Source organism: Haplochromis burtoni, unplaced genomic scaffold, assembly GCF_018398535.1.
Source record: "Haplochromis burtoni strain Fernald_Lab_line unplaced genomic scaffold, NCSU_Asbu1 Contig_15, whole genome shotgun sequence".
NCBI classification, from domain to species: domain Eukaryota; kingdom Metazoa; phylum Chordata; class Actinopteri; order Cichliformes; family Cichlidae; genus Haplochromis; species Haplochromis burtoni.
In genome coordinates, this window is record NW_024582376.1 from 93,220 (window position 1) to 120,779 (window position 27,560).

The window sequence follows — 27,560 nt, forward strand, 5'->3', positions numbered from 1 at the left end:
AAATGAATGTCAGACTCTGCCAAACCAAATACTTACACAAAAGACTGATTAAACATTTTGTTCTTAGCTCACATCAAGACGAAGTCTGTGTGTCAATCTAAGTGTGTGTGTGTGTGTGTGTGTGTGTGTGTGTGTGTGTGTGTGTGTGTGTGTGTGTGTGTGTGGTGGGAGCGTGGTCCACAAATGCTGTCAGTATCTTGTTCCTATTTCTTATATATAGACCAACCACAGTTAAGTTTACTTTAGCTCACTGCAGCCTAGACTCCAGGTATTATTTAAATGGTTCACAATGGATAAGTTAAGTTGTACCCCCATCTTTATTAGTGATTTATGATATATCAATCACTAAATATTTCGGTGCAAATGCACACTATCTTGAAATCTACACCATCTTAGAACGGGAAGGGTTAATAGTCACTAGAAAGCACCGAAATTCTATTGGATTTAAATACGGTTTTGCATCGGCTCTAAAGTGTCCTGTTGCTCAAGATGTCATCTGAGTCACAAGTGCAGTGGGAGGGACTATAGCCTAGACTGCATCGATCCGAAACCGGTTAGGAGGCACAACGACAACAGAGAAATAAAGTTTGAAGGAGAAGCGCCGCGCCAGCAGTCCTCCTCTCCGTCCGTGGATTCATTCTGTTTTTCCGACACTTCCAGCAGCGGTACATTTAAACCCAGCACACCAGAGCAGACTCGTGCTACCTTTAATGATTTACCGAAAGGGGAAGAAATAACTTTCAAGTACTTTTTATGTGTTGGGGGCTTTCTGTCAGATCCAGTAAAAGGTGAGTCAGTATTTCTTAGTAAAATTTGATATATTTTAAGCGTTTCAATGTGATGACGTAAGAAGAATCAGAAAAGTGTGGCTGTTTTGTATTTTGTGAAAACGTGGTTAGGGTTTCCCATAGATTATAGCTTTATGTTTATGAGAACTAAAGATATGTATTCGTTGTTTTCTTTGTTTGTTTTTGGTCCACAGAAAGATTTGAAAACTGTCTACAAGAAACAACCAGAGGAGGCTTCTGACATTTTGATTCAAAACAGGAGTATGAGTCTCACCACACGTCTCCTCTGTCTTACGTCTTGCCAAATGTTGCTGTCAAGAGGACAAGATTTTCTATTGATGTCTGGGAATTCCTTATTAATTCCACACTGAGGGGGTTATTATTTTCTTCTCAACAAGATGAACAATAGCATTGTTTCAAATGAACCATGTAACCATACCTGCATTGTGGGCCGTGATGGCAAACCGGCCACAAGTATCATCATGTTTCTGCTTGGTGTTGTCGGAAACCTCCTGGCTCTGTTTATCCTGGGAGTGCATCAGAAGGAGCATCGCTCCAGGTCCTCTGTGTTCTGCATCTTGGTAACCGGCCTGGCTCTCACAGATCTTCTGGGCACCTCCCTTCTAAGCCCACCTGTATTCATCTGTTATGCCCGTAATATGTCCCTTACAGACCTGGGCGGTAAAGGACTGTGTAACCTCTTCGGCTTTGCCATGAGTTTCTTCGGCCTTGCACCCACGCTCATCCTGTGCGCCATGGCTGTGGAACGCTGCCTGGCCATCAGCCACCCTTACTTCTACTCTGTACACATCCGCCGCAACTTTGCTAAATTTACCCTTCTCTTTATCTACCTATTTTCTGTGGCCTTCTGCCTACTGCCGTTCGTTAGTTATGGTAAATTCAGGCAGTACTGCCCTGGGACATGGTGCTTCATTGACATGGATGCGACTGAGGATGAACAGGCCAACTTGGTTTTGGCTTTCTCTCTGTCCTACTCCTCCCTCATGGCACTGCTGATCTTTGCAGTGTTCGTGTGCAACGGTTCCGTGATTATCACCCTTTGCAAGATGCACAAGAGCCATAAACTGCGCCGTGGCTCGGTCGGGTCAACGGGCAGAAAGAGGAGGCTGAGCCTGGCCTGGTTTGGCCAGGGAGAAGAGGAGATGGAACACCTGGTGCTGCTGGCGCTCATCACTGTCATCTTTGTGGTCTGCTCACTGCCTCTCACTGTGAGTCTATATTTGACCTTCCCTCTGTGCAAGCTACTGATATTATGTTGTTTTTCCTTTTAGTTTTACTACACAGTCACATTTGAAGGAGAGGTGACACACTGATTGCTTTTATGCAGTTTGCTGAAACATGACCACAGCTCCCCAGTGAAATGAAAAGAGGTTACAGCAGTTTACAGACAAAAAGGGGAAAGTTAAAGAAGGTTTAGTTATTGTTATCATCATTACTGGCCTGTAGTGGATGTTTTTGTGCACAATCTGCAGCGATGATAGACAAGTCTGATGTAATCTGTAAATAAGATGGATGGAGCCACCTGACTTCATGCATTGGTGAGTGCTTTTTAAGGCTCAATTTTAGCGTTGTGGTCTTTGCTTTGTTCCTTTTTTGGTGCAGGAAGTGAAAACATTCAGCCAAGAGGGTGAAGTGTGTCAGGCTGCAAAAATGCTTATGTCTGCAAAAGTCCAGGCATTCTGCATTGTAGTCTGAGGTTGGACTCACTTTTTGATCCTCAAGTGCCAATTTAAGGAACTGGAGATTTTGGCACCTCAGTGTTGGTAGGTGGTAGGTGCTCAGTAGGTGCTGTTTGGTGGCAGGCAAAGTTTACAGGAGTAAGGTCATTTTAGCCTCAGGGTTTCCTAACTTTGTGTGCATCTAATAAAGTGAATTCCTTTCCCCCCTTCTGTAATTATTATGGACATAGCAAGCTTTTGGTGGCATGGCGACGGTTGATGTTTTTGTAAGTTGTGGTATGTGTTTGTCTGCCCTGTTGAAGTCTCCTTAACGGTTGTGCTTTGCTAATGAAAGGTGTGTCCCTAATGGCAGCCTTTGCCACACAAAGCACACTGTCGCTGCTTGTGTGTTTGTGTTATGCATTTTTCTTCACAGCTCAGTATCTGCCTCTGTTTAAGAGGAGTGTGCCTACAACCTGACAACCCTGGCAGACTGGTCCGGCCCTGCCTTTCACAGAGGATGTGTGAATCGTGTTATAAAGGCATTCATGTGCTGTCATATGTATATTAGCCTTTTTTTAATTCTTAAACAGACGGTTTCATGATAAATTAGTTTACAGGAAGCTGAAAATGCATTTTGTCACGCTCGTGCTATTCACCGTCTACTCACCGTCTGCTTCGTGGTGGTTTGTGGTAACATTTGCCCTAAAGCTTTGACTAACCTAGGGTCCATGTGATTGTACTTGCCCTGAGTTATGGTTAAGAGTGACAGGGATGACGATACATACTCGTTCACACTCTGAGTAAGATTCCAGGAAACTCCAACTGCACCGCTTGCAAGCACACGGTCCTCCTTTTGCGAAGTCATGCAGACAGTTTGTGTTTCAGTTTCAAAGTTAAAAATAGAAAATTGTTTTACTTTTGAGCTTTCCTATGTATTTCTATAATTCAGCTTTGTTTTCGAAAAAGTCAAATTTAGCCTAACGTTAAGTTTTGCTATCAACGTGCTTAAATTATGAGCTTGATATCCGTTGTATATATGATGAAAGACAATGTTGCAGCAGCGTCTCAGCAGACATGTGTGCATGTATGGTTGTTCACATTGTGGTTTTGATTGTCGTGTCAGAGCTTCCAGACAGATGTAGGCTCATGATTAATAATGGTCGGTTTGCCTGAGGCAGATGTGGGCAGAGAAGTCTGAATCTGTTCATTGCAATGAAAACAATGTAGAGTTCAAGTGTAATTTTTATTCTCAATTTCTCTCCTTCACTTAAGAGGTATACGGTCTTCATTTGGTCATTAATTCTTGCACTTCTACAACAACAATGTGCAAAAAGAAAAAAGAAGAAATAAAAACATTGAGCATGTGTTTCCGGTTAGTGTTTGTTGTCTCAGATCACTTTTGAGGAACTGAATATACTTTAAAGAATTAGGTTTTCTTCTGTGGCTCTGCACTCCACTTGGGTTGATGTAGGCGAGATGAAAAGCAGGCACTGGAAAATGAACACTTACATTTTTAAATTTAAGTTTGGCAGGGAATATCAATATTTATCGTATCACGACACATTCATTATTTTCAATGGTCTTTGGCTCACAGGTATAAATAATGTCTGTGGACTTTGTATTTACAGATCACATTTCACAATCTTGCATCCACTGAATGGCTTATGGACACTAATAAATGAAGCGGTGTTTTCTCTGCATTTTTCTGAGGTCTGGTTCTGAGTACGGCAAGATTAACTATTAGTGTTGCAGACAGAGAGGTGGTAAAACATGATCTATGAGACAAAGAAGGAAAGGCAATGTATGTCTAGTTTACTGTTGCCTGTCTCGCATAAGCATTATTTAGCAAGTTTGTCAAACTATGACCCTGATCTTAATGTTATCTATTACCTCCCACTCACACTTTTCATACCGTGCAATTGATGCAGACAGCTGGAAACTATTAGGTTCAGTTATCCAATTAGAGCTAATCTCAGGCAGACACTGACACATTGTTACAGATTTATTGTCAAATTTATTGCCAGTATGCTCTCTGTTGGTTGTAAAATGTTTAAAAATACAGCTATGAAAAACAAAAATCATCTCCTGCTGCTGGAAAGGTTTTAAAGCGTTCTCTCAGGATTATGCAAGTTGATACTGCTGAATTAACAGTAACATGACTGTTACATACTGCCATTGAAGTTTATAAGCATTAATTGACAGCTCAATAAGAATCATGTGAGTATTTAACCTATTGTAATCTCTATTTTAAAGGCTGTTTCCTCCAGTCTACAAATCGATGCCCTTCATAGTGTCACTATGGGAACTCCTGAAGCGACTCATCTGGTCAATACCTGGCTCAATAAAGTTGTTTTCGCTAGAAATTTTCCCAATTATCCCATTTGTGAATAATGAAAAACAAATGGCAGGCTTTTGGTTTTTCCTGTTTTTTAGGCTTTTTTTTAAGTGAGCAACTGTATCAGCAGCAGCATGGGCTCGATTTAATCACTAATGTTTTAACTTATTCATAAAAGGTTTCCATTAGGGCAGATGCCATATGCCCATCTCAGTCATCAGATCTGTATTGATTCCTGTGTGTGTGGTTAGGGAGTGCAAAAAAAATCCATGATAAATTCCAGCTAGCCGCTTTTGAAAATATTATTTGTATCTAAAAAAATAAATAACAGCTCGAATGAGGTCATACTAATTCTTCAGTCATTGATCTTCTGAGTAGTTTTACCCACCATACGGCCGTCTAAGTAAGGTGGAAGGCTAGAGGCTGGAAAGTTGGAAATTGAATGACAGTAAATGTCACCCTGTGAATGTTGTTTCCTTCTTTTCAGTTATTTAAATAATAAAGTTATTTGTTTTAATCGTTTTCAAACCATCAGCATTCTGATATATGACGTAGGGATCCAAAATAATTTGCTAGTAAAGAAGGAAAAGCATCAGAAAACATTTACAATGAGCACACTTTCAATGGACAAAGTTAACCATTGTCCAATGAGCTCCATGAAATATGAGTCAAGTTTCTTGATAACCAAACATGTTTTAAATGTAGCTGAAATGTGCGTCGTGTATGAGATTAGCACACACAATGATTAAATTACAGTGTTTGGCGAGCTTTAACAGTGCTAGCAGCAAGAACCTCGGTTTCTGCTAGCATCATTATGCGGTTACACATTGCTTTGGCTGCGTGGTTAGATTCCAGTTTATTCTGACAAAGCCGACGTATAAGCTGCTCATTTTTTAATATCTGAGTACTGCAAAACAGCGCTGCTATCGTCTGTTTACTTTCCCCCGTGCTTGTGTACATCTTCCATTCACAGAGAATAATACTTTTACCCAAATATTATTTCTAGTACGGACCATCAAGACAAGCAACGTTTAAACATCTAGTCGACTAGTCGCCCACAGCCGCAGTATAAAGTTTGGCATCTCCTTTGCACATTTGTCAAATGTAGACCAAAGATTAAACACTGCTTAGTGGCAGTAGCAGTGAAATAGCAAATAAAAATAAAATTTCCATTTTTATTTTGTTTAAAAAATGAACCTTTTTCTTTTTGATTCTTCTCACAGTAGATACGTCATGTTACCGTTGATTTAAGAGCCTCAATTACTTTAATGTTAAGTCTTTGGACTTCATATAACTCCTGTTGAACCCAGTCTTTCTTTCACTCTGCTGGGGCTAGTGATATACAAATCTGACAGGAGCACAGTTTGTTCTGTGATTTGAAAAAAAGAAAAATGGAAATATCAATTTGCTTCCAATAGCTGTGAGCTAACTGGGCAAGAGGGCTGATTGCTGGGAAGATGATGAACAGCAGGCAGCTTTAACACATTTACAGGGCATCATTCCTCCAAGAATCATCACAGCGCTTCATAAATCTGGATTGTTTGACAGGCCTGGACAAGAGAAATCACACAGAGTGAAGTTTTCAAAATGCTATGTGGAACAGTATGCAGCACACAGTTCTTCTGTTAAAAGACACAAAAATTTCATTGGTAAACTATTTGTCAGGTCATAGATTTAAGAAAGATTGAGGTATTAGTTAACAAAATGTTATGAAGACAAATTTCACAGGATATTCTGCTTTTAGTTCAAGAACATTTAGATGCATGTTCGTTGTTCCCCTGCAGGACTTAAACAAGCGTACAACTAAATATTATAACAATAGTTTCCAAACCGCCTGGAGTTCTTACATGCATTAACATGCCCAGTCATAGCCAAAGCTTGAATGCCATTGAAAATATGCAGAATAACAGGCTTTTGGTGTTTTTTTTTTCAGGGCCACTCCTATTTGCATCCAACTGGATCCAGATTGAGAAAATTAGTGTGGATGAAGAGGGGAATTTCCCAAATCCAGACAGATCCAGAAGATTGAAGTTAAAATGCCTTCCAGAGGTTGTCTAAAATTAAACCAAAAGTTGGGAATCTCAGTTGAATTCTTTAATTCTGCTAAACTACCAACTTGAGCGACTAGCTGGAGAAAGAACAAGAGCTAAGCATCCAGAAAGATCTCACACAAACACCAGGTGAACATGCAAACCCCACATAGAAAAAATAGATGGCAGACTTGAACTCAGGTTGTTCTTGCTGTGAGGCAACCAGGCTAACCACTGTGCCACCTCTATAAGCAATGCACTTGTGTTTTCTTGTTAAAACCTCCTGCACGACCCTTCTCGCTCCCCATCTTCTCTATGGGAAAACTGTTTCCACACCATGTAGGAGCGAGGACAGGAGGAAGCATAAACTAGAATGGAAAGCACTCTGTGTGACATTAACATACGATACCATTACCTTTGCATGTGTTTAGGTTGCTGTTAGAAGCACAGTCCACGCAGCATGGGCGTCGTACTTACATGTGTAAAAGTACTTATGCTATGACAGAGTTGAAAATAAGAACCTTTTTTGTTTCTGTGGTATTTTAACCCTGTTGTGAGGTTTAGTGTTGTCTCTAAAAGGAAAGATGATGCTTTGCAATCAGCAGCTGACTTTGTGAAAAGAACAAAGAGGATTCCTTTCCTTTGTGCCTATAAGCAGATACACACATGCAAACATCTATACAGTGTTGGGGAGTTTCCTTGAGAGATTATTAGTTGTCTTGTTGAAACTATATCGAGTCAAGTAATTGTAATTGCTTCATCAGAGTAAAATGTGTAATTAATTACTTTGGATTGCTTTTGTAAAAGTGGGCACTGGGGCATCTTCTTTTTGCTGCTGGTAAGCACGCTCTATGTTGTACACTTAAGGCTTTTTCTGATTACAGAATGGAAACATTGTTAAAGTTTAACCACCCACAAGAAAAAAAGGGCACCAATAAAATAAAATAAAAACTTAAAAATTAAGCACATATTGCCTGATCAATCAAGTAATTCGTTCACAAAAAATATGTAAAACAATTTAATCAATGTTTGTTTCGATTTCTACACAAACAGTTTTATTTTTAACATACATAACATACTCAAAAGTAACTCAATAAAAACAATAATTGCTATAAAATAAGCATTTATTTTGTGCACATTACAAATGCGCATGCATGTGCACGCATTTATTTGTATTTCAGTAGTCAGATGGCTGCAGGCTTGTTGATCTTGCTTTTCTTTGTACTACCTGTAGTTTTATCCTGTTTGCCTTACCTTTGAACTCATTCTGAAATCGGACAACATATGATGCCAACGAATCTCCTGAAGAAACCTTTTGATGTGCCAGTTAAGTGTGGGAGCTGGAGAACATGGCTTTGGGCTCCAGTACAATAGGAGGTGAGCAGCTGTGGAAGAGGTCTTTAATGGCTGAGGAATAGAATGAATGGAAGAGGCTAAAGACAGATGTGGAGCAGATGGGGGCAGCTGCAGCAGTCATCATCTGTTCATGTGTTTTTGGTTCCCCGAATGAAAAATTGTTTGTGACTGATGATGATTAAGTGCTTAACTGAACCTTGTACTGTACTCTGCATGCTTGATTGAGCTCGAAATGCTTTGGCACTGTTAATGAATACCTTTAGTAGATACTTTTTTAATAGACTTTTTTGTGACTTTCAACTCTGAGAATGTGAGCCATAACTATAGCTGCTTATTTGCACATCCAACAAGGTGTGAAGCAGCCTAAGCACTTATTTAATGTTGTGTTTCTGAATGCGTCCCTCAGTTGTATCCCCGTGACCAACTCCTGAAGTAAAAATAAATCTGTTCCTTTAGCTGCTATATGTTCTGTTTACCATCTAGTTTCTGACATTTTTGGTCTGCTGTTTGGTGCAGGCTAGGTGACTCTCAGAGGATCTTCTTTTGTGCTGAAAACAGCTGTCTTGAGTCTGGCTGATAATTCACTGTGGATTTGTGGCTATGAGAGACTCTTCTATACAAGTCATTTTTTGTCTCAAATCTAAACGTCAAAACAGTGATTGTTGCGCTTTTGCGCGTCATTTATTTCCTGTATATGGCACTTTTTTTTCTCTGTCCTTTGAATGATCTCTCTACTTCCAGCCAGATTGTCTACCACACATTTCTCTGCAGTTACATATTGAATACTTCAGTGGTAAAACTGGAAGGACAAGACATTATGAAATGTAACAGTTTCACACTACCGCTGCACTCTGGCTAATGCTTGAGGTTACAGGCACCTTAATTCTGCAGCATTTTTTTAAAGATAATTGATGGTAATACAGCTGGAGTCTATCCCACCTACCACAGGGCGAGAAGTGGGAGTACACCCTGGACAGGTCAGTCTAACCAAGGCCAATACAGAGAGGCAGGCAACCAGTTGCACTCACAGCTGGATTACCCAGCAAGAATTATTTGCTATTATTTATGGTAGATACAGTAAAATGTCTTGTAGAGGAACCAGTGATCCACTGTATGATTCTATATGTGTTTAGGCTGTTAGTATTGCATATACATTTGTTGATAAATTTTCTTCCTACTGATCTTACTGTGCATGGTCACTAAACCTATGTGGCTGAGGCCTTGACAATTAAAGCAAAAGATCAGCAACTCTAGGAAGGATTCAGTTCTTTTCCACTTGCTAATCCTTATGGGGAACATAGGCATTTGGTCCAAACAGATGCAAGGTGTCATGCTTTAGTGTGCCTGTGTGCATACAAGAGAAAGTACCAGCACCCCTTTTTTCAGTTAGCCATTTGCTGCATATACATTCACTTTGAGAGCTCTTGGTAGTTGGGTAGCTTTTTTTTTTTTTGCCACGTGTGTGCACAGTTATTTGCCTTTCTGTCAACAGTGTCATTGTTCACACGCTGTTGTGTGAAATGTGCTCCACACCCAAGTTTAGAGTTTCTCAACCTTAGGGCTTGTGTAGTCGCTTCAGACTGTGAGGAAAGTCACAAGACGAGGAAAAAGTTTATATAGAACAAATGATATAAAATGATATGTTGGTACATACAGTAATCACATTTCCCCCAGGCATACATTGTGTAATTAAAAATGTATTTTTGATTTGAAAAACAGAGGTGTGACTGTTTCATAATGGCTCCACAGTGTAGTGGTTTACACGTTCACCTAACAAGCAAAAAACCCCTGGTTTTATATGCAGGTGGAGACACAAATCTCCGCCTGGGCATCCAGAGTTAATTCAAATCCATTTTCATATCCACTTATCAAAACACAACCACTTATCTGTGTTTTACAATTGATAATTAGCTTAAGTAAACACAGCTAAGTCTAGTCTCCTTATGTTAGCAGCTCCAGAGAACAATAGGATTCTTGTTTTATACTCCGCCTTGTTTGCAGCATTAGGAGATAAGCGACCTGGCACAATGGCACAGCAGTGAAATACAACACCCTCATATCAAACAGACGATAACAATGGCAGAATAGGCAGAGCATCTGTTGATGTGCTGAAGGACACTTGAAAAGGGAAGCAGTTGACACTCGAGTTCAATAATGTGGTGAAACCCTTGCTGCAGTTAAAAACCATTATCATAGCAAGGCTGGTTTTTAGCGTGGCCAACTAAATGACTGCTTCGGGTGATCCCTGAGTTGGCCACGCTGCCTGCTGGAGGGGCCCCAAAAGAGGAAGGAAGAAAAAAACTTTGTGAGCTGTAAAAACTGTTAACAGTTCGGTCAACAGTCTACAACTGACTGACTCTCACATAACCTGCTTTTAATTTAATCGTCCAGCTGAGTAAGAATCATGTATGACTAACCAGGTTACTGATATTTCTTGTAAAGACCTTTCTCATCTCAGTAAATCCTATTAATGTGTGCATTTTATGTGCTCAGGTGTGCCCTCAGCTTGGGTCATGAGGAAGTCTTTTGAAGTCTTTTAAAGAGAAAAGAAAATCTCCATGAGAAAGCAAAATAATTTTGCTAGTGTCACAGTGAAAAATGTAATACAAATTTCCCGTTACAGAAACTGCTGGCTCAGTAGTGCAGTGGTTAACATGTTTGCGCAACATGTGGAAGCTTGCTGGTTTGATTCCAGCTGGAGAAACTGGTGCAGAGCTCTGCTAACCCAAACATGTTAACCTGCTGTAGTGGTACCTTATCACAAAGGAGCGGCTGAAGGTTTCTTCTTCTATTAATGAAATCAGAGCATTGTTCTAACTATTCAACACGGAGACAGGATACGTCAGCATCTGTACTTTCCACACATCTCATAAAGTTATAGAATTACAATGAAGTCATTGATCTAGGATATCAATAAATTAAAAAAATGTTTGTGGGTGGAACTGATGGATGAGGGGTGGGGGGGACACATCAATGAATCCTCTTTATGATTCTTTCCAAAATGCATTTCAGCTGTGCGTGGATTCACTTCTGCCTTCAAACACATCTAAGACAGAGTATGTAGACAACAGGGACTAAACAAACGAAACAACATAATTGCAACCAGACAGTAGTGACGAGTTGGTGGTTTGAAATTTTGGGGGTCACTGCACCCTGGCTAATGTTTACTTCTGCAGCGAACTTGAGAATATGATGGGAAGTTTCCTCTGCTCTCATCTTCTCCCAGAGAGTCCTGCAAAATCCTAAAAATACATCATGTCGGCAGATAGCCAGTCCACATAGGGTGTATTTGTATAGTTTTAGATGTGTGACCCTCACTGATGGAAATGAGACTTAACTTCCTAAGTAGAGGAACTGTTTTTTTTTAAATTACAGACAAGTTGCTGTTGATAAACATTGTGCACAAGTGACATGGCGAGGTACTTTTTTAATTGTGTTTTTTTTTTCTGTAACACTCAAACTGAAATGAATGCATGTAGTTTAAAAAGCTGTGATATAAAATATCTAACTTTCTTCTTCCTGTCATGTTTCTTCTACACAGAACAGAACTAGAAACCGAGACAGAATCATTCAAAACTTTTATTCAACAGTTATTAAGCGATAGTTAATGAATAACATGTGTGTGTGTGTGTGTGTGTGTGTGTGCGAGCGCGAGTCTGTTATCTGGGAATAAAGACTGAAAACATAAGGAATCAACTAGCTGGCTTCACTTCTCACTCTTTGTGTACATTATGTCTCATTTGGTTAATCTGTCTCGCAGTTGTGTAACAGTTAGCTTTGCTTTAGAGTCTGTTCTGTGTGCTTCGATAGTGCCGTAATCCAGACTTCAATCCTTGTTATTATCTTCTGTTTGAGAGGTTTCCTTTGATGCTGCTATGCTGCTGATCCCCAGCTGACACACACCCAGCACGCAGCCTGGCACGTAGATTCTTGGTCCCAGCAGCTCAGTGGGAAAAACTAAGAGATGGACAATGACAAGGAATCATGCTGAATCACAGCTGTTCTGATCAGGATGCCAGTTATAAATTTAATCAAAGATCCAAATAAACATTCAAACACAGCACTTAGCAATAGTCACTTACAGACTTCATAAAGGAAGTGCTTTGTGGTTATTTGGAGCTCGCATTAGCAGGATAAATGAATTATGCAAACCGCTTTGATAACCTTTAAAACTGCACCATACAGGGGGTGAAAACCACATAGCGATGCAGGTGTAACTCTCTTGGCTGTGTTTAACCAGAATAGTGTTGCAATATTGTTGCTAATATGCTGCGCTTTTACTTTAATGAGGTTTATAATGCAGTGTTTTTACTATAATAATGAAGCTAATCCCAAAAATATAACAACTAAAGACGGTGAGGGATTTATTTGGCTTTGGTTTGCTGTTAGAACCAGTTTGGAAAAGCCCAAAATAAAGGCCTGCTGTGCGTGTTAAGACCTGGAATTCTTCTTTGTATGTCACGCGCTCCTCGTTGTGGACAGCATCCATTCATTTAGTAGTGCTAAAAAATATCCAAAATATAGGACGAGAAAGTAGGTCTACGATTTACAGAATTATAATATGGTAGCTCAAAAGACAGGCTTAATGTAAGTAATGTATTCTTTCGTTTATGGTTGCGTCTTCAGAACGTTTAAAGTTTTTGGAAACAAACGAATTTAAATGTAAAAAATGCATATTTTACTTTCACTCTCCTGTCACTGTTGTGCAATAAAGGTGATGAGCTGGATCAAAATGACCTCAGTTAAAAAAGGTCGACTTTACCTTGTGCGAAAGTGATAAAAACACACAGTCACTTCCAGTGATGTTCGTCTAATAAATATAGTCAACACAAAAGCAACAGTTGTCCGCTGAACAGACTTTATTGGCATTGCAGTAAAGTGAGGAAATCACCTGTCAGCTGCTGTGGGTGGAAACAGTGTGCTAATCATAACCTCCTGTTTTTATTTTACTGCTGTATAGATTCATAACTATATGAAAGTTAGTCTGGGATGACAAGCAATAAAATAATTCTGTTTTTTTGAAAGGTCGTCTGAATCGTGGCTTTATCAGCTACAAAGTGCTTAAAACATAGAGCGCTCACCGGCTACCTCCACCCCAGCTGGTTGTGTCACCCTTTGACTACGTGACCATGTCACATATCATCACATCACCAGAGTTAATATAATGCCATAACAGGGATGGAAGATCAATAAATCAAACAAAAAAATAGGACTGATCAAGGGCGTAGATTTGGTTTTGGCCTTGGTGGGGACCGAACTCTTTTTTCCTTTTTGTCTTTGCTTCTTGATAAAAGGAGGAATATACTTGCCTACATATGCTATTATACATGCTTTTAAACCATTTAAAATTACAATTCATAGTTTTATATGTGAATTATATAATGTTAAATTACTATTAAACAAATCACTGACTAAGTATTTTAGGCTTTAGTTTACTTCAGTCATATTCCATTAAATCAGGTATCATACAAAAATAAAAACAGCTTCAAATACAGTCATGACAATAAATGAATATGACTTTAAGGACTTAACAACATTAGTTCAGTTATACTACACCAACATCTGTTATACTTTGGCACTAAGGCACACTGAATGACCTGGTGGTTTTTGTCCATCAACTACTCGTCTAAGATCATTACAAAGTAAAAGATCTCTCAGCAAAATTGTGCAACATTTTAGGCACTATTGCCCCGATCAGATCAGTGAGCTGGGATGTTTTATTCTAAACACGAACTACTGTTACAGCAACAGACATGGACTACTGGTATCCCACACAACAACTCAATGTCCGCTATGTGAAGCAGCCAAACACATGCCTGCTCCTCTCGTTAACTGAGATAAACTGCTGGCATGTTTGTTTTACATCTATACTGTCCAGTCTCTCCTGGTGGACCTTACCCATCTTTTTAGTCTTCTGAGAGCACTGAAGCTTCTTTCAGCCTCAGTACCTGCATTTTATCCTCAGATTAAAATTATTATTCTGTGCTTGATGTGCCTCACCTTTGGCCCTGGCTCTTCCCCTCTGACTGCACTAGGACATATTGCACCTGATAAAATAACACATTGATTTGTGCCATATAAAAAGTGAGACATGTCAATTCAGATTCTTTGTCAAATATACACTAATGAATCAATTTACATCAGCAGCCTAACAATTGTCATGATAATAAATACTAGTTAATCTATAGCACCAAATCATCAGTCAGTCACCTGTGACCTCGCCTCTTCACCTCTGTCCGAGCTACAACATGGCAGAGCTGCCTCTGTCACCTGATGAATAACAGTGAGACATTCCAAATACATGCAGTCACACATGTGCTTCAAATACAGTCATGAACCAACAAGTCATCATCCAATTTCACCTGTGATCTTGTTCACCATTGCTCTCTGAGCTTTGTGTTGGTTCTTCTGTCACCTGACAAATAGGACATACATGACAATAAGAATAAAATGTGCAGCTGCTTCAGTGTTTCTGTCACTTTGTGCAGATCTTGACTCATCAGTAATGTTTGTAGTGAGTGCATTTTTAAAACAATTTGTGCAAACTGCACTACAAGGTGGAATATTTGCAAAATCATGACTACCTCATGATATTTTGTCTCAAAAATTAACCCTATGAATATGTCAGTGCCATTAGGATGAAATTATTGTGTCACCAACATTTTAACGTTAGACATATAATTTAACAGCCTCTGTAAACTAATATCCTGGCTGCTCGAGGCTGCTGTTTTCTCTGACAGTTTCAATCAAAATTAGAAATGCTGCTCTGAGACTGAGAGAACTAATAGTGCTGCCTGTTGTGCAGTTAGTTTCCAAAACACGTTATTCATGGTTACATACAGTTTTAGACTGATGTGGGCCAAAGCCTAGCATAGCCTGTAACGTTATTGTGACGGACACATTTTATGAGTGAACTTGACTTTAAGTGACTTACAGGTTTCTTTGAAAAACACTTTCTTATATCCAGGTTCTTCCTCTTTGTGCCGTCTTCCTCTCCTCCTCGCAGCGCAGGTTTGCCGCTGCTAAATAGTGGTGTGCGGATCGATACTGAAATATCGATTCTTCCGATACCAGCAATTTATGTTCTAGAATCGATTCTCATATTATAATATCGATATTTTAGTACTCTGGGGTAAATTTGTAGTTTTTCCATTAAAATGAACGCAGTGGAAAGAAACTATACATTCGGATCGTCTAATTTGGAAGGAACTACTTCCTCTTACGCCTTTCATAGTCATATGCGAAATACGGCTGTATAAATGTGTCGCAGCCCCTGGCGTGCACACTCACAACAATGGCTGAGCGCAAACAGAGTCATGTGTGGACGCGTTTTACCTCCACAAACAGCCCAGACGCGGTTTGTGATATATGTGGCAAGACAGTGAGGTGTTGTGGCAACACCACTGACCTCGTCAAACACCTCAGAGTAAATCACATCACAGAATATGATGAGCTTATGTTGAGGCGAACTGAAGAGGAGGACAGGTGCTGCTAGGGCGAGACAGACGTCTCTCGCAGAGTCCTTTAGTGCTGCAGGCAGGCAACATGCTCAAATAGCGCACAACGTCAGTTTTTTTTTTATATGATTATTCTGCATTATTAAGCAATAAAAACAAGTTGTCTGATGTCCTCTAATCATTATGAAGCAATATGGTTATGTTATTATTACAATTACATAATACAATTATATATTGTATTATGTAATGCAATGAAACATTAAGTTTTTGTACAGAGTATCGGTATCGGATCAGTATCACCGATACCACCCTGAATTTTACTTGGTATCGGATCGGAAAGGAAATCAGTGGTATCGCACATCACTACTAAACAGAGCTCCCTGAAAGGCACAGCCAATCACATTGGCCATATTTGTCACATGACGTAGGACTCCAGTAGAGGACGTAATTTAACTCTTTCTGCACCGCTGGGTGAATGAGACGCTGACACAGTTTTTTCTTTCTATCGGGTTTGTTTTTCTTTACTCGAATAGATCAAATTATTGGTGGGGACACGTACCTTCCGACCATGCCAAATCTACGCCCTTGGGACTGATGTTTTAAAGCAACAGCAAATTAGTTCCAGTGGATGTTTTTCACTGCTAACAGCAACAAGGGATTTAGTTCATAGTCCTCGGTTATGTGCGGTTAATTTACATGGATGACGTCCAGATGGCTCTCTGTGAAAGAATGTCGCAACCAGGATTAAATTCATCTGGCTGCACTAGTGACATTAAACACAGCCTCAGTCAACAACAGTTACACTTTACTGTGAGCAATTCTGTTCGATTTGAAGTTATTTCAAAAGATACACTCCTGCTGTTTTCAAAGGGCATATATGACCCTGTCAACAATACACGAAAACACAGTAGCATCATGTCTGTGAAGGTTCTCAGTCATCCAGGTCACCGTAGTCTAAGGAAAGAAAAGCGTCTGGACTTCTTTAAGTTTCTTGAAGTTTTAAGTTTCAAGAAACTTAAAGAAGTCCAGGCGCTTTTCTTTCCAAGCTCTTTAGACCACAGCAGCATCAGATACAGCAGAGAAAATGAGCATTTTTATCTCCAATGAAGAGGAAGTGTCGGTCTACAGCTTCTTCTGTTGTAACACTCTCAAGGTTTTGTAATTTGCCTAGCTAAAACACTGTGCCTCATATTTTACACTGTCCAGTTGGAAAAGTGGGGTTTTATGGTTTCACGGTTACTTCCACTTCCTCTTTTGGGGAGTTTGAGAAGTGTAATTCTGACACCAGCCTCTTTTTATCAGTTGTTAAGCAAACGACAACTCCTACACATTTGGCACATCCTGCTCCCGAGACAGGATTTAATTGTGAGAGAGTTCAGAGTGACAGCTTTATTTGGCCCTGAATTCTAAAGAGATTATAAAGGTTTGTCTTAAAACTTTTATGAGTTTTCCACGAACTTAGAAAGCATGTAATGTATAAGACATTGTGTACTTTTTAAAACAGGGGTCATTTTTTGGCGATACCAAGGCATGCGTGTTAAATGTAATATTACTTTGCCCTGTGGTCTTTGCAGACAGTTGAATTGATGTGTGAGTGTTCAGAGAGTCCATTATTCTCAGAAGTCATTTATAGATGATGATCATAAAAGGTTTAATGTTTTCAGGTGCAGTAGTTCACTGTAGTGTTGGGCACATCTTAGAGAGGAAGCTCACTAATGGACCGTAAGTGTAGACAGTGTAATTCCCCTAATGAAGCATGTCTGATTATATCAATATAGACTGACTATACTACCGTCACTTATTGCAGCATATAGTTTTTTGTCTTCTGGAAATGTCTTTCATGGAAATGAACAGCTTAATAATAATCTCCAAAGACTGGGATGTGTTTTCTGTGAAAAAGTCAGTAAGGAAAACAAATGTTACCATTAAGCCGTTGTACATGCACCAGAGATGTATATCCTGCAGACGGTGTCGGCAGGAAACACCCACTCATTTTTCCTCTCTGTACGTTCTCCTTAACCTCAAATGTCAGAAAACACGCAACAAAAAAACCTGTCTACCCTTGCATTATAGTGCCACACTGAATAATTCACCAACTACAAAAACAAAACAACTTCAGGATCTCAGGAGATAAGCATCCTCAGACAGCCTTTATGTCACTAAGCCTCGTACTGCTCTGTTTAAGGCGTTCAGGAGAAATAACACAGAAAACACTCCTGCATAGCTGTTAGTGGAAATCCTATAATCTCCAATGATCAATGGATCAATGAACTTTAGTGTGCTGTGGTGAACCTTTCGCTGACCTTCCAGCGGAGTTACGAGAAAATAAATCTGCTGTCATGTTTTGAATGAATCTTTTGATAAATACACACGGGCAGAAAACAGGGATAAGGTTCGTTGATGTGTGAAGTTGAAGAGAAGTGACAACTCGGAAAACTAAACAGGGGAAAAAACACTTGGGTGAACTCACATTTCCACCAATTTACTGCATGTGGAAAAATGTCACTAAAAGTAAAAGATTACTTTCAAAAATAAAGCCACGAATATGTACACAGTTCAGCCACAATATAAATAAAGAAAACACTGAAAGGTGAAGCGAAACATAGTACGGTCCTGGCGTTTATATGGACGTTATTTTAACATGTGCCACCCAAACCAAGTGTATCCTGTGTTAATGGCACCTTACATGCACATGTGCCCCCCTTTCCCTACAAGGACAGGGCGTACATGCAAGCTATACTAAACAAACTGGCCAAGAACAGTTCGAGGAACACAGAGTCCTTGCTGTGCATCCCACAGGACCCAGAAGCCCTTCTCCCAGTGTTGTATGTTAGGCATGGAAAAACACCACTAAAGGGAGTTGCACAATAAAAAGGCCGTTCATTTTTCTGTCATGGCTCATCTGTGTGTAGTTAGTAGTTTTTATGATTCACCTCATTTAAAGTGCTGAATGAATCAGATGCCTCCATGCTATGCCATGGTTATAAATCTTTGTACGATTACCTTTCAATCAATCAATCAATCTTTATTTATAAAGCACTTTTCATACAAAGATGTAGCTCAAAGTGATTTACATGGTTAAAAGCAGCCACCCCACCCCGCCCTCCAACTCACTCCCCACACTCTCATTAACATAAACGGTCATGGATACCCATATGGAAAAGATATATATAAATCTTATAAAGTTTGTATCTGTCTTGTGTGAAACTTGTATCAAAAGCATACAAGAGTGAAAACAGATATAAGATCCCTTGAAAAATTATATAATGAAACTTGTATGTTTTGGATACTTACTAAAACAATGTATGAAAGTAATGAGAAAGTGTCCACTTTCATGAGTAAATCATATACGTTTTTACTATTTCTTTTCCATATGGGTACATACACACACACACACACACACACACACACACTTAAAGAGTAAAATTGGGCAGCCACGGTCGATCACAGCCCCAGTGCAGAGAGCCCCCTCCGAGGAATCTTGCACTAATGCAACCTTTTGGCTAAAAAACAGAAATACAGCAAAGTTTCACGCACCTTTGGTAAATTGTGCTCTCGTGCTGTTGCCAACTCTACAGCCCAAAATGATTCATTTGTTTCCAAAAAAGCAAGACGAGAGCGTTAATCAAGCTCAAGCCTATAAATTTATTCCATGGAGGATGGGTGTGTTAGATTTCTCTTAAAGACTTAAATGAAGTGAACCAAAAAGTCTGCAAATGACTCACTATTGCTTGTAAAGGCTAACAGCTGTAAGCAAGTTATGAAGCTGAAGGAAACAGAATATCATCAGTGTGAGCATCGCTGAATCACTTCAGAGCAAAATGTAAGTGAATGAATCAACCTGAGGCAATAAGGTCGCACGTGTTGTGTTACTGCTAGCTTACCCGTGAAGGGGATGGCTACGGTGAAAGGCTTTTACTTTTAAGGTCAGGTTCAGATCAAATGTTAGGATTCGGCAAATAGTGAGTAGATTCCATGAAATGACTGTAAGTGTGACGTCCTCTGAAATGATGATAACACAAAACTGTAAGTGCAGAAATTTGTTAAACAATAATGTTTGTGGCAAACGTCAGTACACATTAAGCCACTTCCATACTTAAACCTGTTAAAATCAGTGCTTTTGTATTAAGAACAGATCAAATGAGTTCGTGTATTGTAAATTGTGGGAGTCATAGCTTTAGATTCATGCAGATCTAGCTCAAGCTATGATCAGTGTTACTGACACAGGCTGTGTTTTTTTAACGGAAACACTCTGAGCGACCTCACACTACACAACACGCTTTCCATTTCCTGAAAAGCAAGCAGCCGGGGGGCAAACACTGGGGTGCATTAGGTAACTAAAGAAGCAGCTGTTTTCTGTAGAAGTTAAAGAAGCACAAATATTGAATACAAACATGTAAGAAGCTGCACATACGATGTCAGTTTTGTATTAATAGTTAATTTTCTCCAACTAAAAAAAAACAAAACAAATATTGCAGGTTTAACAGGCACCAATGAGATTGATATTGAGTTTCTCTTCTTACTCTAGGAATAAGTAAGTAATTACGCATATTTTCCAAAAATCTTAATTCCTTCAGAGACTGTAATCGATCTGTAAATGATCTCTGAAAGCCCCGTTTTCTCTGCACTGTCTGATCTAAAGTTTCAGAATAATCTGCAGTGAAACAGGATCAGGAAGACAGAGTTAGGGGAGTCCACTAGGACAACACGATAGGCAGTAATGGGTTGTAGAGTGTAGAAATCCATTATGTGGTCTGTTTCCTGAATGAAGCAGCCATCATCAACCATCTTACATGCAACCTATGTGTGTCTTACATGCCTTATTTACAACAGATGGCCTGGATCCAGGTACATGAAGACTGTCAGAACAAAGAAGTGAGATCCATAAAAAACAATTTGAGCAAAATAAAACAAAAACAAAATCTCCAAAACAAAATACGGGTGGCCTAAATAAAGGATAACTGCATCTCCGGTCAGACCAGAGCAAATGATGCCACGTGCCTCCTCATCTCCTCTGTCTTTCATCACTACCATGACCCAGAAATCAATCTAAATATGCCATGCTGAAGGATGTCTCAATTCCTAAAATGCATCTGGCAGAGAGGAGAGAGGAGGCTTGTCGGACGAGTTTTATTCGAGGGTGCACAGGTGTTGCATCCTCTGCTAACGTGCGTGACACGGCTGGAACATACAAACCATGGCATTGGTGGGGCGGGGGTCTGTAAATAAAGGAGTCTCTGCATTCATTCAGATTGTCTAAGCGTCTAAGCAAAAATACCTCATTTTGTTATATGCCTGTTGCCTTGGCTCCACTCTCTTTGCATCTCTGCTGGGTAGGATTAAGACTTGAGGAGAGGTGGTGAGGGAAGGAACTGAGGATTGAGAAAGCTGCATGCAGGCAAGGTAAAACCATACTGAGAAGTCCGAGGGCTCTTGAAATATCAAAGTAAAATAGGCTGGATGTGAAACCATCAGCTGAAATATAATAATAATAGTCTGGTACTTGTCTGGTAACAGTGCCCTCCAAAGCTTTCTGCGTATAATTGTGAAATGTTTAAAATCCATCGATTTCTTTACCTGCTTTAAAAGAGTATTTGGTTAAAAGGTAAATATCTCCATGGCTACAAAAGAGACGAGGTTCTGTTTCATTCAGTATTTGTCATTACAATTTGCAAGGCTGTGGGTGGTGATAGGTGAATTCAACTGCACATGTACGGCACTTTGTTGGCTAGATTTATATACGGTACATATATAATACATTATATGTCTTCATCACGCCTTCCCTGCAGCTCCCTGGTTCTCTGTTCTCCTAAATAATCCCCCATGATGCTTTCCCTCTATGTCTGGCCTGCTCTTTAAGCACAGACAGATCCATTAATATGCTCCTGTTTAAGGAGAGCCTGACATGTCATCAGTTTTGGCCCCACAGCCTGTAGTGCTTTGAGTGGACAGCTCGTGATTTGTGTTTGTCTCTGCGGGGCTTAAAGCCTGCCGAGAGCACCATAAGAGGCAGGGTGGCATGTAGGGAGCAGAAGCATGAGCGAGGGTGGTAATGTGGCGTGAGACAACAATAGCGAGGAAGGTAGCAGAGCACACGAGTCTGTTTGAAATGTTTCTGGCAGCGCCGCGTGATGAATTAAGGGTACCATAACTTTGCATTGAGCACAAGAAGCATTTGTCATTGTGTTTGTTAGTGTGTTTAATGCCAAGATTCATTTTTGTTTGAAACATTAAATCAAATAAGAAATTATTGCCAGCATGAGACCTTTTCCTAGGTCAGAAGCCAAAATAGTTAAGGGTGTTGTTGTATTTTCTTTATCGTTTCTACGAACATCTTTCTCTATGATTCTCCAGAGCTTTTAAAATGTATCTGCCACCAAATTGTGCTGACATCTGTACACTCGGGCCCTTTTCCACACGCACACACGATACATAAATCTTGAGTTTACTAAATTCAAACAAACAGTTTGAATTTAGTAATCTTCCATTTTTCAGCGTGTATATCAGTGTAACCTTTGATGCCTAGGCAACAAAAGCCAATTTTAAGACTAGTAATGTACGTGATTTATGCTCTCAATCACAAAGCAGTTAACAGCCGCTTCACGCAGTGATGAATTAAAAAAAATTAATTCTCAACTAACAAAACAAACATTCAAAACTCTCTGAATACTTCCAGATGAGTTTATTAAATAACCGCTCCCCAATTTTTCAAAGTTTTATTACCGCTCTTGATGCTGCAGTGACTTCCTGCTTACATACTTTGGGTGACTATTTTTCAAGTTTGCTGGCATTTCATTTACACACAGTCGACATTGATAATTTTATTGAGTTCCAACTCCATCTCGGAAGCTACTGGTTTTTACTAAAGCTGGAGTTTTTTTATTTTTTATTTTACTACCAGTTGCTACTAATGTAGTAACAAGGAGGAGAGAAACTTACTAATAAAGTGGTGGCAGCAGGTAAATTGTGAAATTTTTGCAGTCTACGCCTGCAAAAAAGGAAACATGTTGTGTGAAAGGAAGTTGAGGACACACTAGGTCAGATGTGTTTTTGTAAAATCCCTCCTTGTCTTATCTGCCATTTATTAAGCCTGTGAAATCCGCTAGAATCTGCCAGCATCAGTTGTGCAATTCAAGAAATTTTAGACGACTTAAAATTGCATGCTTACTTCCTAAAAAGTCAAAAACATCTGGAGAGTATTTCATTCCACGCTCAACCGTAACTGCTACTGACACATGCAGGATGACGGCTCTCTTCCAGGATTTTGATGTTGTTATACCGTTGAGCTCAACCCCTTTCAGTAAAATCACATGATAAGTGCTGTTATTTTGGGTGTGCCTCTTCTCTTATTCTCTGTTGTCTTTTTTTTTTTATTGTTTGTCATCGGCATACCCAGACATCTTTAGGTGAAATATCATGTTTGGTTGATTTTAGCCAGCTGATAAGTGTGCGAAGCATGCAGTCATGCTTGTGACTGGTCCCTGCACTGGGTCTGGACTCTCCCTCAGGCCTCTCTCATGTTTCTTGCTTATTAGTTTTCAGTCCAGTCCCTAGCAACATGGAAACATTTACACCGATGTAGAAAAGCAGTCAATCAGCAGAAGCCATTAATTAGGAGAATGTTTGTTGGATATTTCGTGGAGGAAATGGAGAATTGTTGATAGAGAATGGGAGTGAGGTGACAAAGATGCTTTGCCAGCTGCTGCTTCTCTCTCTGCCCTGGCTTTGTAAGCAGCCAGCTGCTGCTGTTGTCTGGCCTGCTTTTCTCCAGTCTGTCATACCATAAAGGTCGATACAGGAAAAAGATGTGGTTTTAACATGCTGCCTTATGTGGGTCTGTTTTCGGAACACTTTGTACATTTGAAACTTAAAGATGCGCTTACACCGCGTGTGATGATGCTGACATTTGTTAAAGCCTTGCACAGCAAGATGAACTGCCATCTCCTTTGACACTGATGCTGAACACGCAGTTGAGTTTTCATCTGGCTTTAGCAACAAAGTGCCGACGACTCTGCTCTATTTGCTGGAGGAAGCTTCGAATGGTCTCCATCCAGTTGAGACAAAGTTTATTCTTTAATATCTTTAATCGTGTGCCAAAAACTTTCCACTGTCAAGAAGTTTCCTCTCAAAAATTTGTATTAATGTTTTTAAAAATACATTGTTACCGTTTAATAACTTATTACTGTTTGTCTTCTTCTCCATACCTTTGTCTTCATCATTCTGGTACAAGCTCATCTTGGTTTCATCCGTTCAAAGATTATTTTAGAGAACTGTGTCGGCTGGTGTAACCAGTGGTTTGCACCTTGTTGTAAACTCTCTGTATTTCCATTCATGAAGGCTCTCTTTATAATAAAGTTTGACAATGATACATCTGCCTCCTCAAGAGAGTTCTTGGCTCAGTTAGATGCTATGAAGTTGTTTTTCTTAACCTTGGAAATAATTCTGTCATCACGCACTTCAGTTGTCTTCTGTGGTCTTTCAGGTCTTTTGGTGTTGGTGAGCAGATCAGTGTAAAATTTTAACAATACACCAGATTATTTGGGGTTGTCAGCCTAATGATGACCTCCCGCAGAGCTGTATATAAAATAGACAGATTTTTATTTGAATTAAGTTGAAATTTTGCACTTCAAACACATCTTGATTGTTTAATTTACAATTCTACAAAAATTGTCTCTCTAACTCTTGACCTTGGCCTTGTAGAAGAGACGGTACAGAAACATTTACACTTGTAAGCTGGAAATCACAGGAATTGCATCTGACCTTGACGCTCTCTCTGTCTTTTCTTTACAGATTGCAGGCTTTATCAATGCGATCCATCCATTTTGCGGTGACAAAGTGAACCTGACAGCTTTCAGATTCTATGCGGTCAACCCCATCGTTGATCCTTGGGTCTTTATCATCTGCCGCAAGTCCGTGTTTCGCCACCTTTGCTCTCTGCTGAGCTTCCGCTTCAGTAAAGGAGCCGTAAAGACGACAGCACACTGCGCTCTGTCTTTACCCCTTGACAATGTCATACAACGCAACCCACCAAACACGTCAGTTCCACCAACCAACATGTATTCCAATTTACCTCGATGACCCACAAAAACCCATGGCAGTGCAAGGTGATGGCCTGGAGGCTGGAGGACGTTTCTATATGGAAAAAAACATTTAAGGAAAACTCTAAAATGAAATGAATGTATGAATCCAAAATTCCTGCACCTAGTATTTGAAGGCACAAAGACAAGACTGTCACAATTTAAATCTACGCGCTGCCGTTGAAATTTCTCCCTTAACTTTGGAAAAAATCACTGCACTAACTGTTAACTTTCCACTAATGGACGGAAGTTATTTCAACATTGCAAGGGGAGTTGTGCCATTAAAACAGCACTGTGACTTGGGACTAAGGAACACTTACAGTCATGTCAGGCCCAAGGATGACATACTGTAAAATCTGAATATATGCAGTTGAGGAAAGCTGTATGGAAATGTATGAATGTATAGTTGTTGTTGTTTGAATCTCGATCAGTCGGCCCTTTCTTTAAGGCACAGTAAGTCAGTAAGTCTGTTAATGCATTATCTGTGTCTAAAGCATGGATGACATGAGATTCAGCTCACGCAACGTGCCTGCTTACACGGTTTATTTGGATGACATATGTGTGTAACAGATATACACGATTATTATTGAACTGTCCACTGCCCATAACCCAGAATAGCTTAACAAGTCTGCCACCATGGATATCCCCATATGGAAATTAAATTAACTTACAGGAAATGTTTGTATTTTGTATGTCTTGAAAGACTTGTGTGTCTCATACTACAACTTGTGTATTGAAAATGTATTTGTGTGTCATGAAACATGAATTAAAAAACATATGAATTAAAATTTAATCAAGTAAAATTTATTATGCATAAGAATAAATATAGAACTAAATCACAGTGTGATATATATGTCTCATAGAACTTTCTGTATATTAGGAAACATTTACTAATGGAGACAATGGGGCTGGAAATTTATTTTCCATATGGGGTGATCCAAGCTGAATGCTAATGATGTCAATGTTTGTTGTATGTGCAACATATGCTAATGTGTAGCAGATCCAGTGTTAGCAATGCTAATTACTAATGTGTCAGTGGTTATTTCCACTTGCAGTAAGATCACTCAAGAGGGAAGAGTTCTACAAACTTAATTGCTGCAGTGATGGTGTCCTATTACAGTACCTTTACTTGAATTCAGTGAGCTCTTTAGGACAACCTGCTTTCTCACAAGTGTTTTCAAAGGCAGTCTTCATGGCTAGGTGATTGATTTTGTAAACTTGTGGCAATGGAATAGAAAGCACCTGAATTTGAAGATTAACAGATGAAGCCTATTTTGTTTTTTTTGTCTATATAGTGTATTTTTATTTAAGACCAAAAATCTCAAACACAGGTTGGCACTAGACCAAAAAGTCAGTAGATTTTTCTCAATTTTACAGAAGGGTCCCAAAGGGTCAAGCCTACATTTTTCTGCTCTGCATTGTGTTGACCAGACTCTGCTGGTGGCTTCAGAGACTTTCTCAGGCATCGCCCACGTTGTATTTACTTTCATATAAAGAAGCAGTAGGCAACAAAGTAGAGACCACCTTATCTCGACTGAGGGATAAACATAGACTGTCTGTCTCAAGCATAACAACTTCCTGCGGAGGGGAGCCCTCAGAATGGGAGTAACAATAACATCTGTAAACACGTGTAATGTCCTTTTTCTCCAAGAAAGTGTAAATGCTTCTACAGTTTATATCAGAGTCCCCTGAAATATCCTTTCTGCATTTAAAAAAAATCACATCGTTGTCAAGACATATGTATCAAGAGCAAAACCACTGTGACTGAAAAAATGGATTTCAGAAACGTAAAGCTTTTACTTCTTCAGGAGTTAAGATTGCCTGACTCATAACACTGACTATTTTGTGTTTCATGTGTTTGTGGTTGTATGTGTGTGTTTTCTAAAATACATCCTCTACCTTTACCCATAAGGTTTAAGTGAATGTGAAAAGGTAATACATAAATGTTTATGTATATATGTTGGTACAGTAGAAGCTTTTCATAATTGTGCTCTGTTGGAGGGAAAAATTGTCGTAAAAATGGCCTATTCCTTTTACCACTTACTTTTGCATTAAAACAGTAATTTAAAGGTAAACCTGCTTTTTTTTGCAAGTCTAATAATAATGTTTTATGTTGAGAAACGAAAGGGATTAGTATAAGTTGTTGCTATTCCAAACCATCTCTGAGAGTTGGGTTACTTCTTTTTCAGAGAGGGTTTCATTCCTGTGGGAGTCCTGTTCATAATGTCACTGTATTGCTTGAACATTGCATTCTCCTTTTCTTCCTCCTTTTCATGGATCTCTAAACTACCTATGATGATTGTGAATGTCATTTTAAGAGCTTTTTGCTTTTAAAAATTCCGTGCTGCTGCAAAATGCACTGTGAGAATTAGACTTTTAACTTTAAAGCTGTAACTGTATTCCTGTGCTGTAAAGCTGTGTGTTTTAATGATTATGCAAGTTTGGTTTATGCAAGTGCAAATGTATGAGTACGACAAAAATTGGGATTTTTCTTTCTTCAAAACATTTTTGTTTTCAATCCACATTCACGTTTTGATTTCACTTATGCTCAGTCATGCATGTCTCGATGTTAGACACATTACCACCCACACATTTTGCTTTGAGGATGTAGTGTTTAATCATCAAGCTGTAAATCTGTTGAATTGAATGAAAGAATATCATTCATTCTATCATTAACGTTTCATTCACATAAAATAAAATCTCATTACAGTTACAATCTTGTCAAAAACTCTTTTGTCCATGTAAAAACAAAGCAAAAGTGAACATCCTTACTTGCACTGTTTGTCTTCTATGAGACCCGATGTTTGAAGAACATGACATGACATGAAAGCCCTT

The 27,560-nt window shown here is 39.3% G+C and overlaps 1 protein-coding gene across 4 annotated transcripts; it reads left to right on the forward strand.

Moving 5' to 3' along the window:
- The first annotated feature begins 373 nt into the window (after positions 1-373).
- ptgir (prostaglandin I2 receptor) lies at positions 374-27,560 on the forward strand. Of its 4 annotated transcripts, none has more exons than XR_315388.2 (4): positions 374-788; positions 983-2,017; positions 6,739-6,985; positions 24,439-24,544. XR_315388.2 is itself a non-coding variant. In XM_005915765.3 (3 exons), the coding sequence occupies exons 2-3, from the start codon at positions 1,187-1,189 to the stop codon at positions 6,832-6,834; spliced, it is 927 nt and encodes a 308-aa protein (XP_005915827.1). In that variant the 5' UTR covers positions 374-788; positions 983-1,186; the 3' UTR covers positions 6,835-13,164. The 4 variants fall into 4 exon arrangements, 2 of the variants coding, with proteins under 2 accessions (XP_005915827.1, XP_005915826.1); XR_315389.3 differs by lacking the exon at positions 24,439-24,544 and adding an exon at positions 8,070-13,164; XM_005915765.3 differs by lacking the exon at positions 24,439-24,544 and having other exon boundaries at positions 6,739-13,164.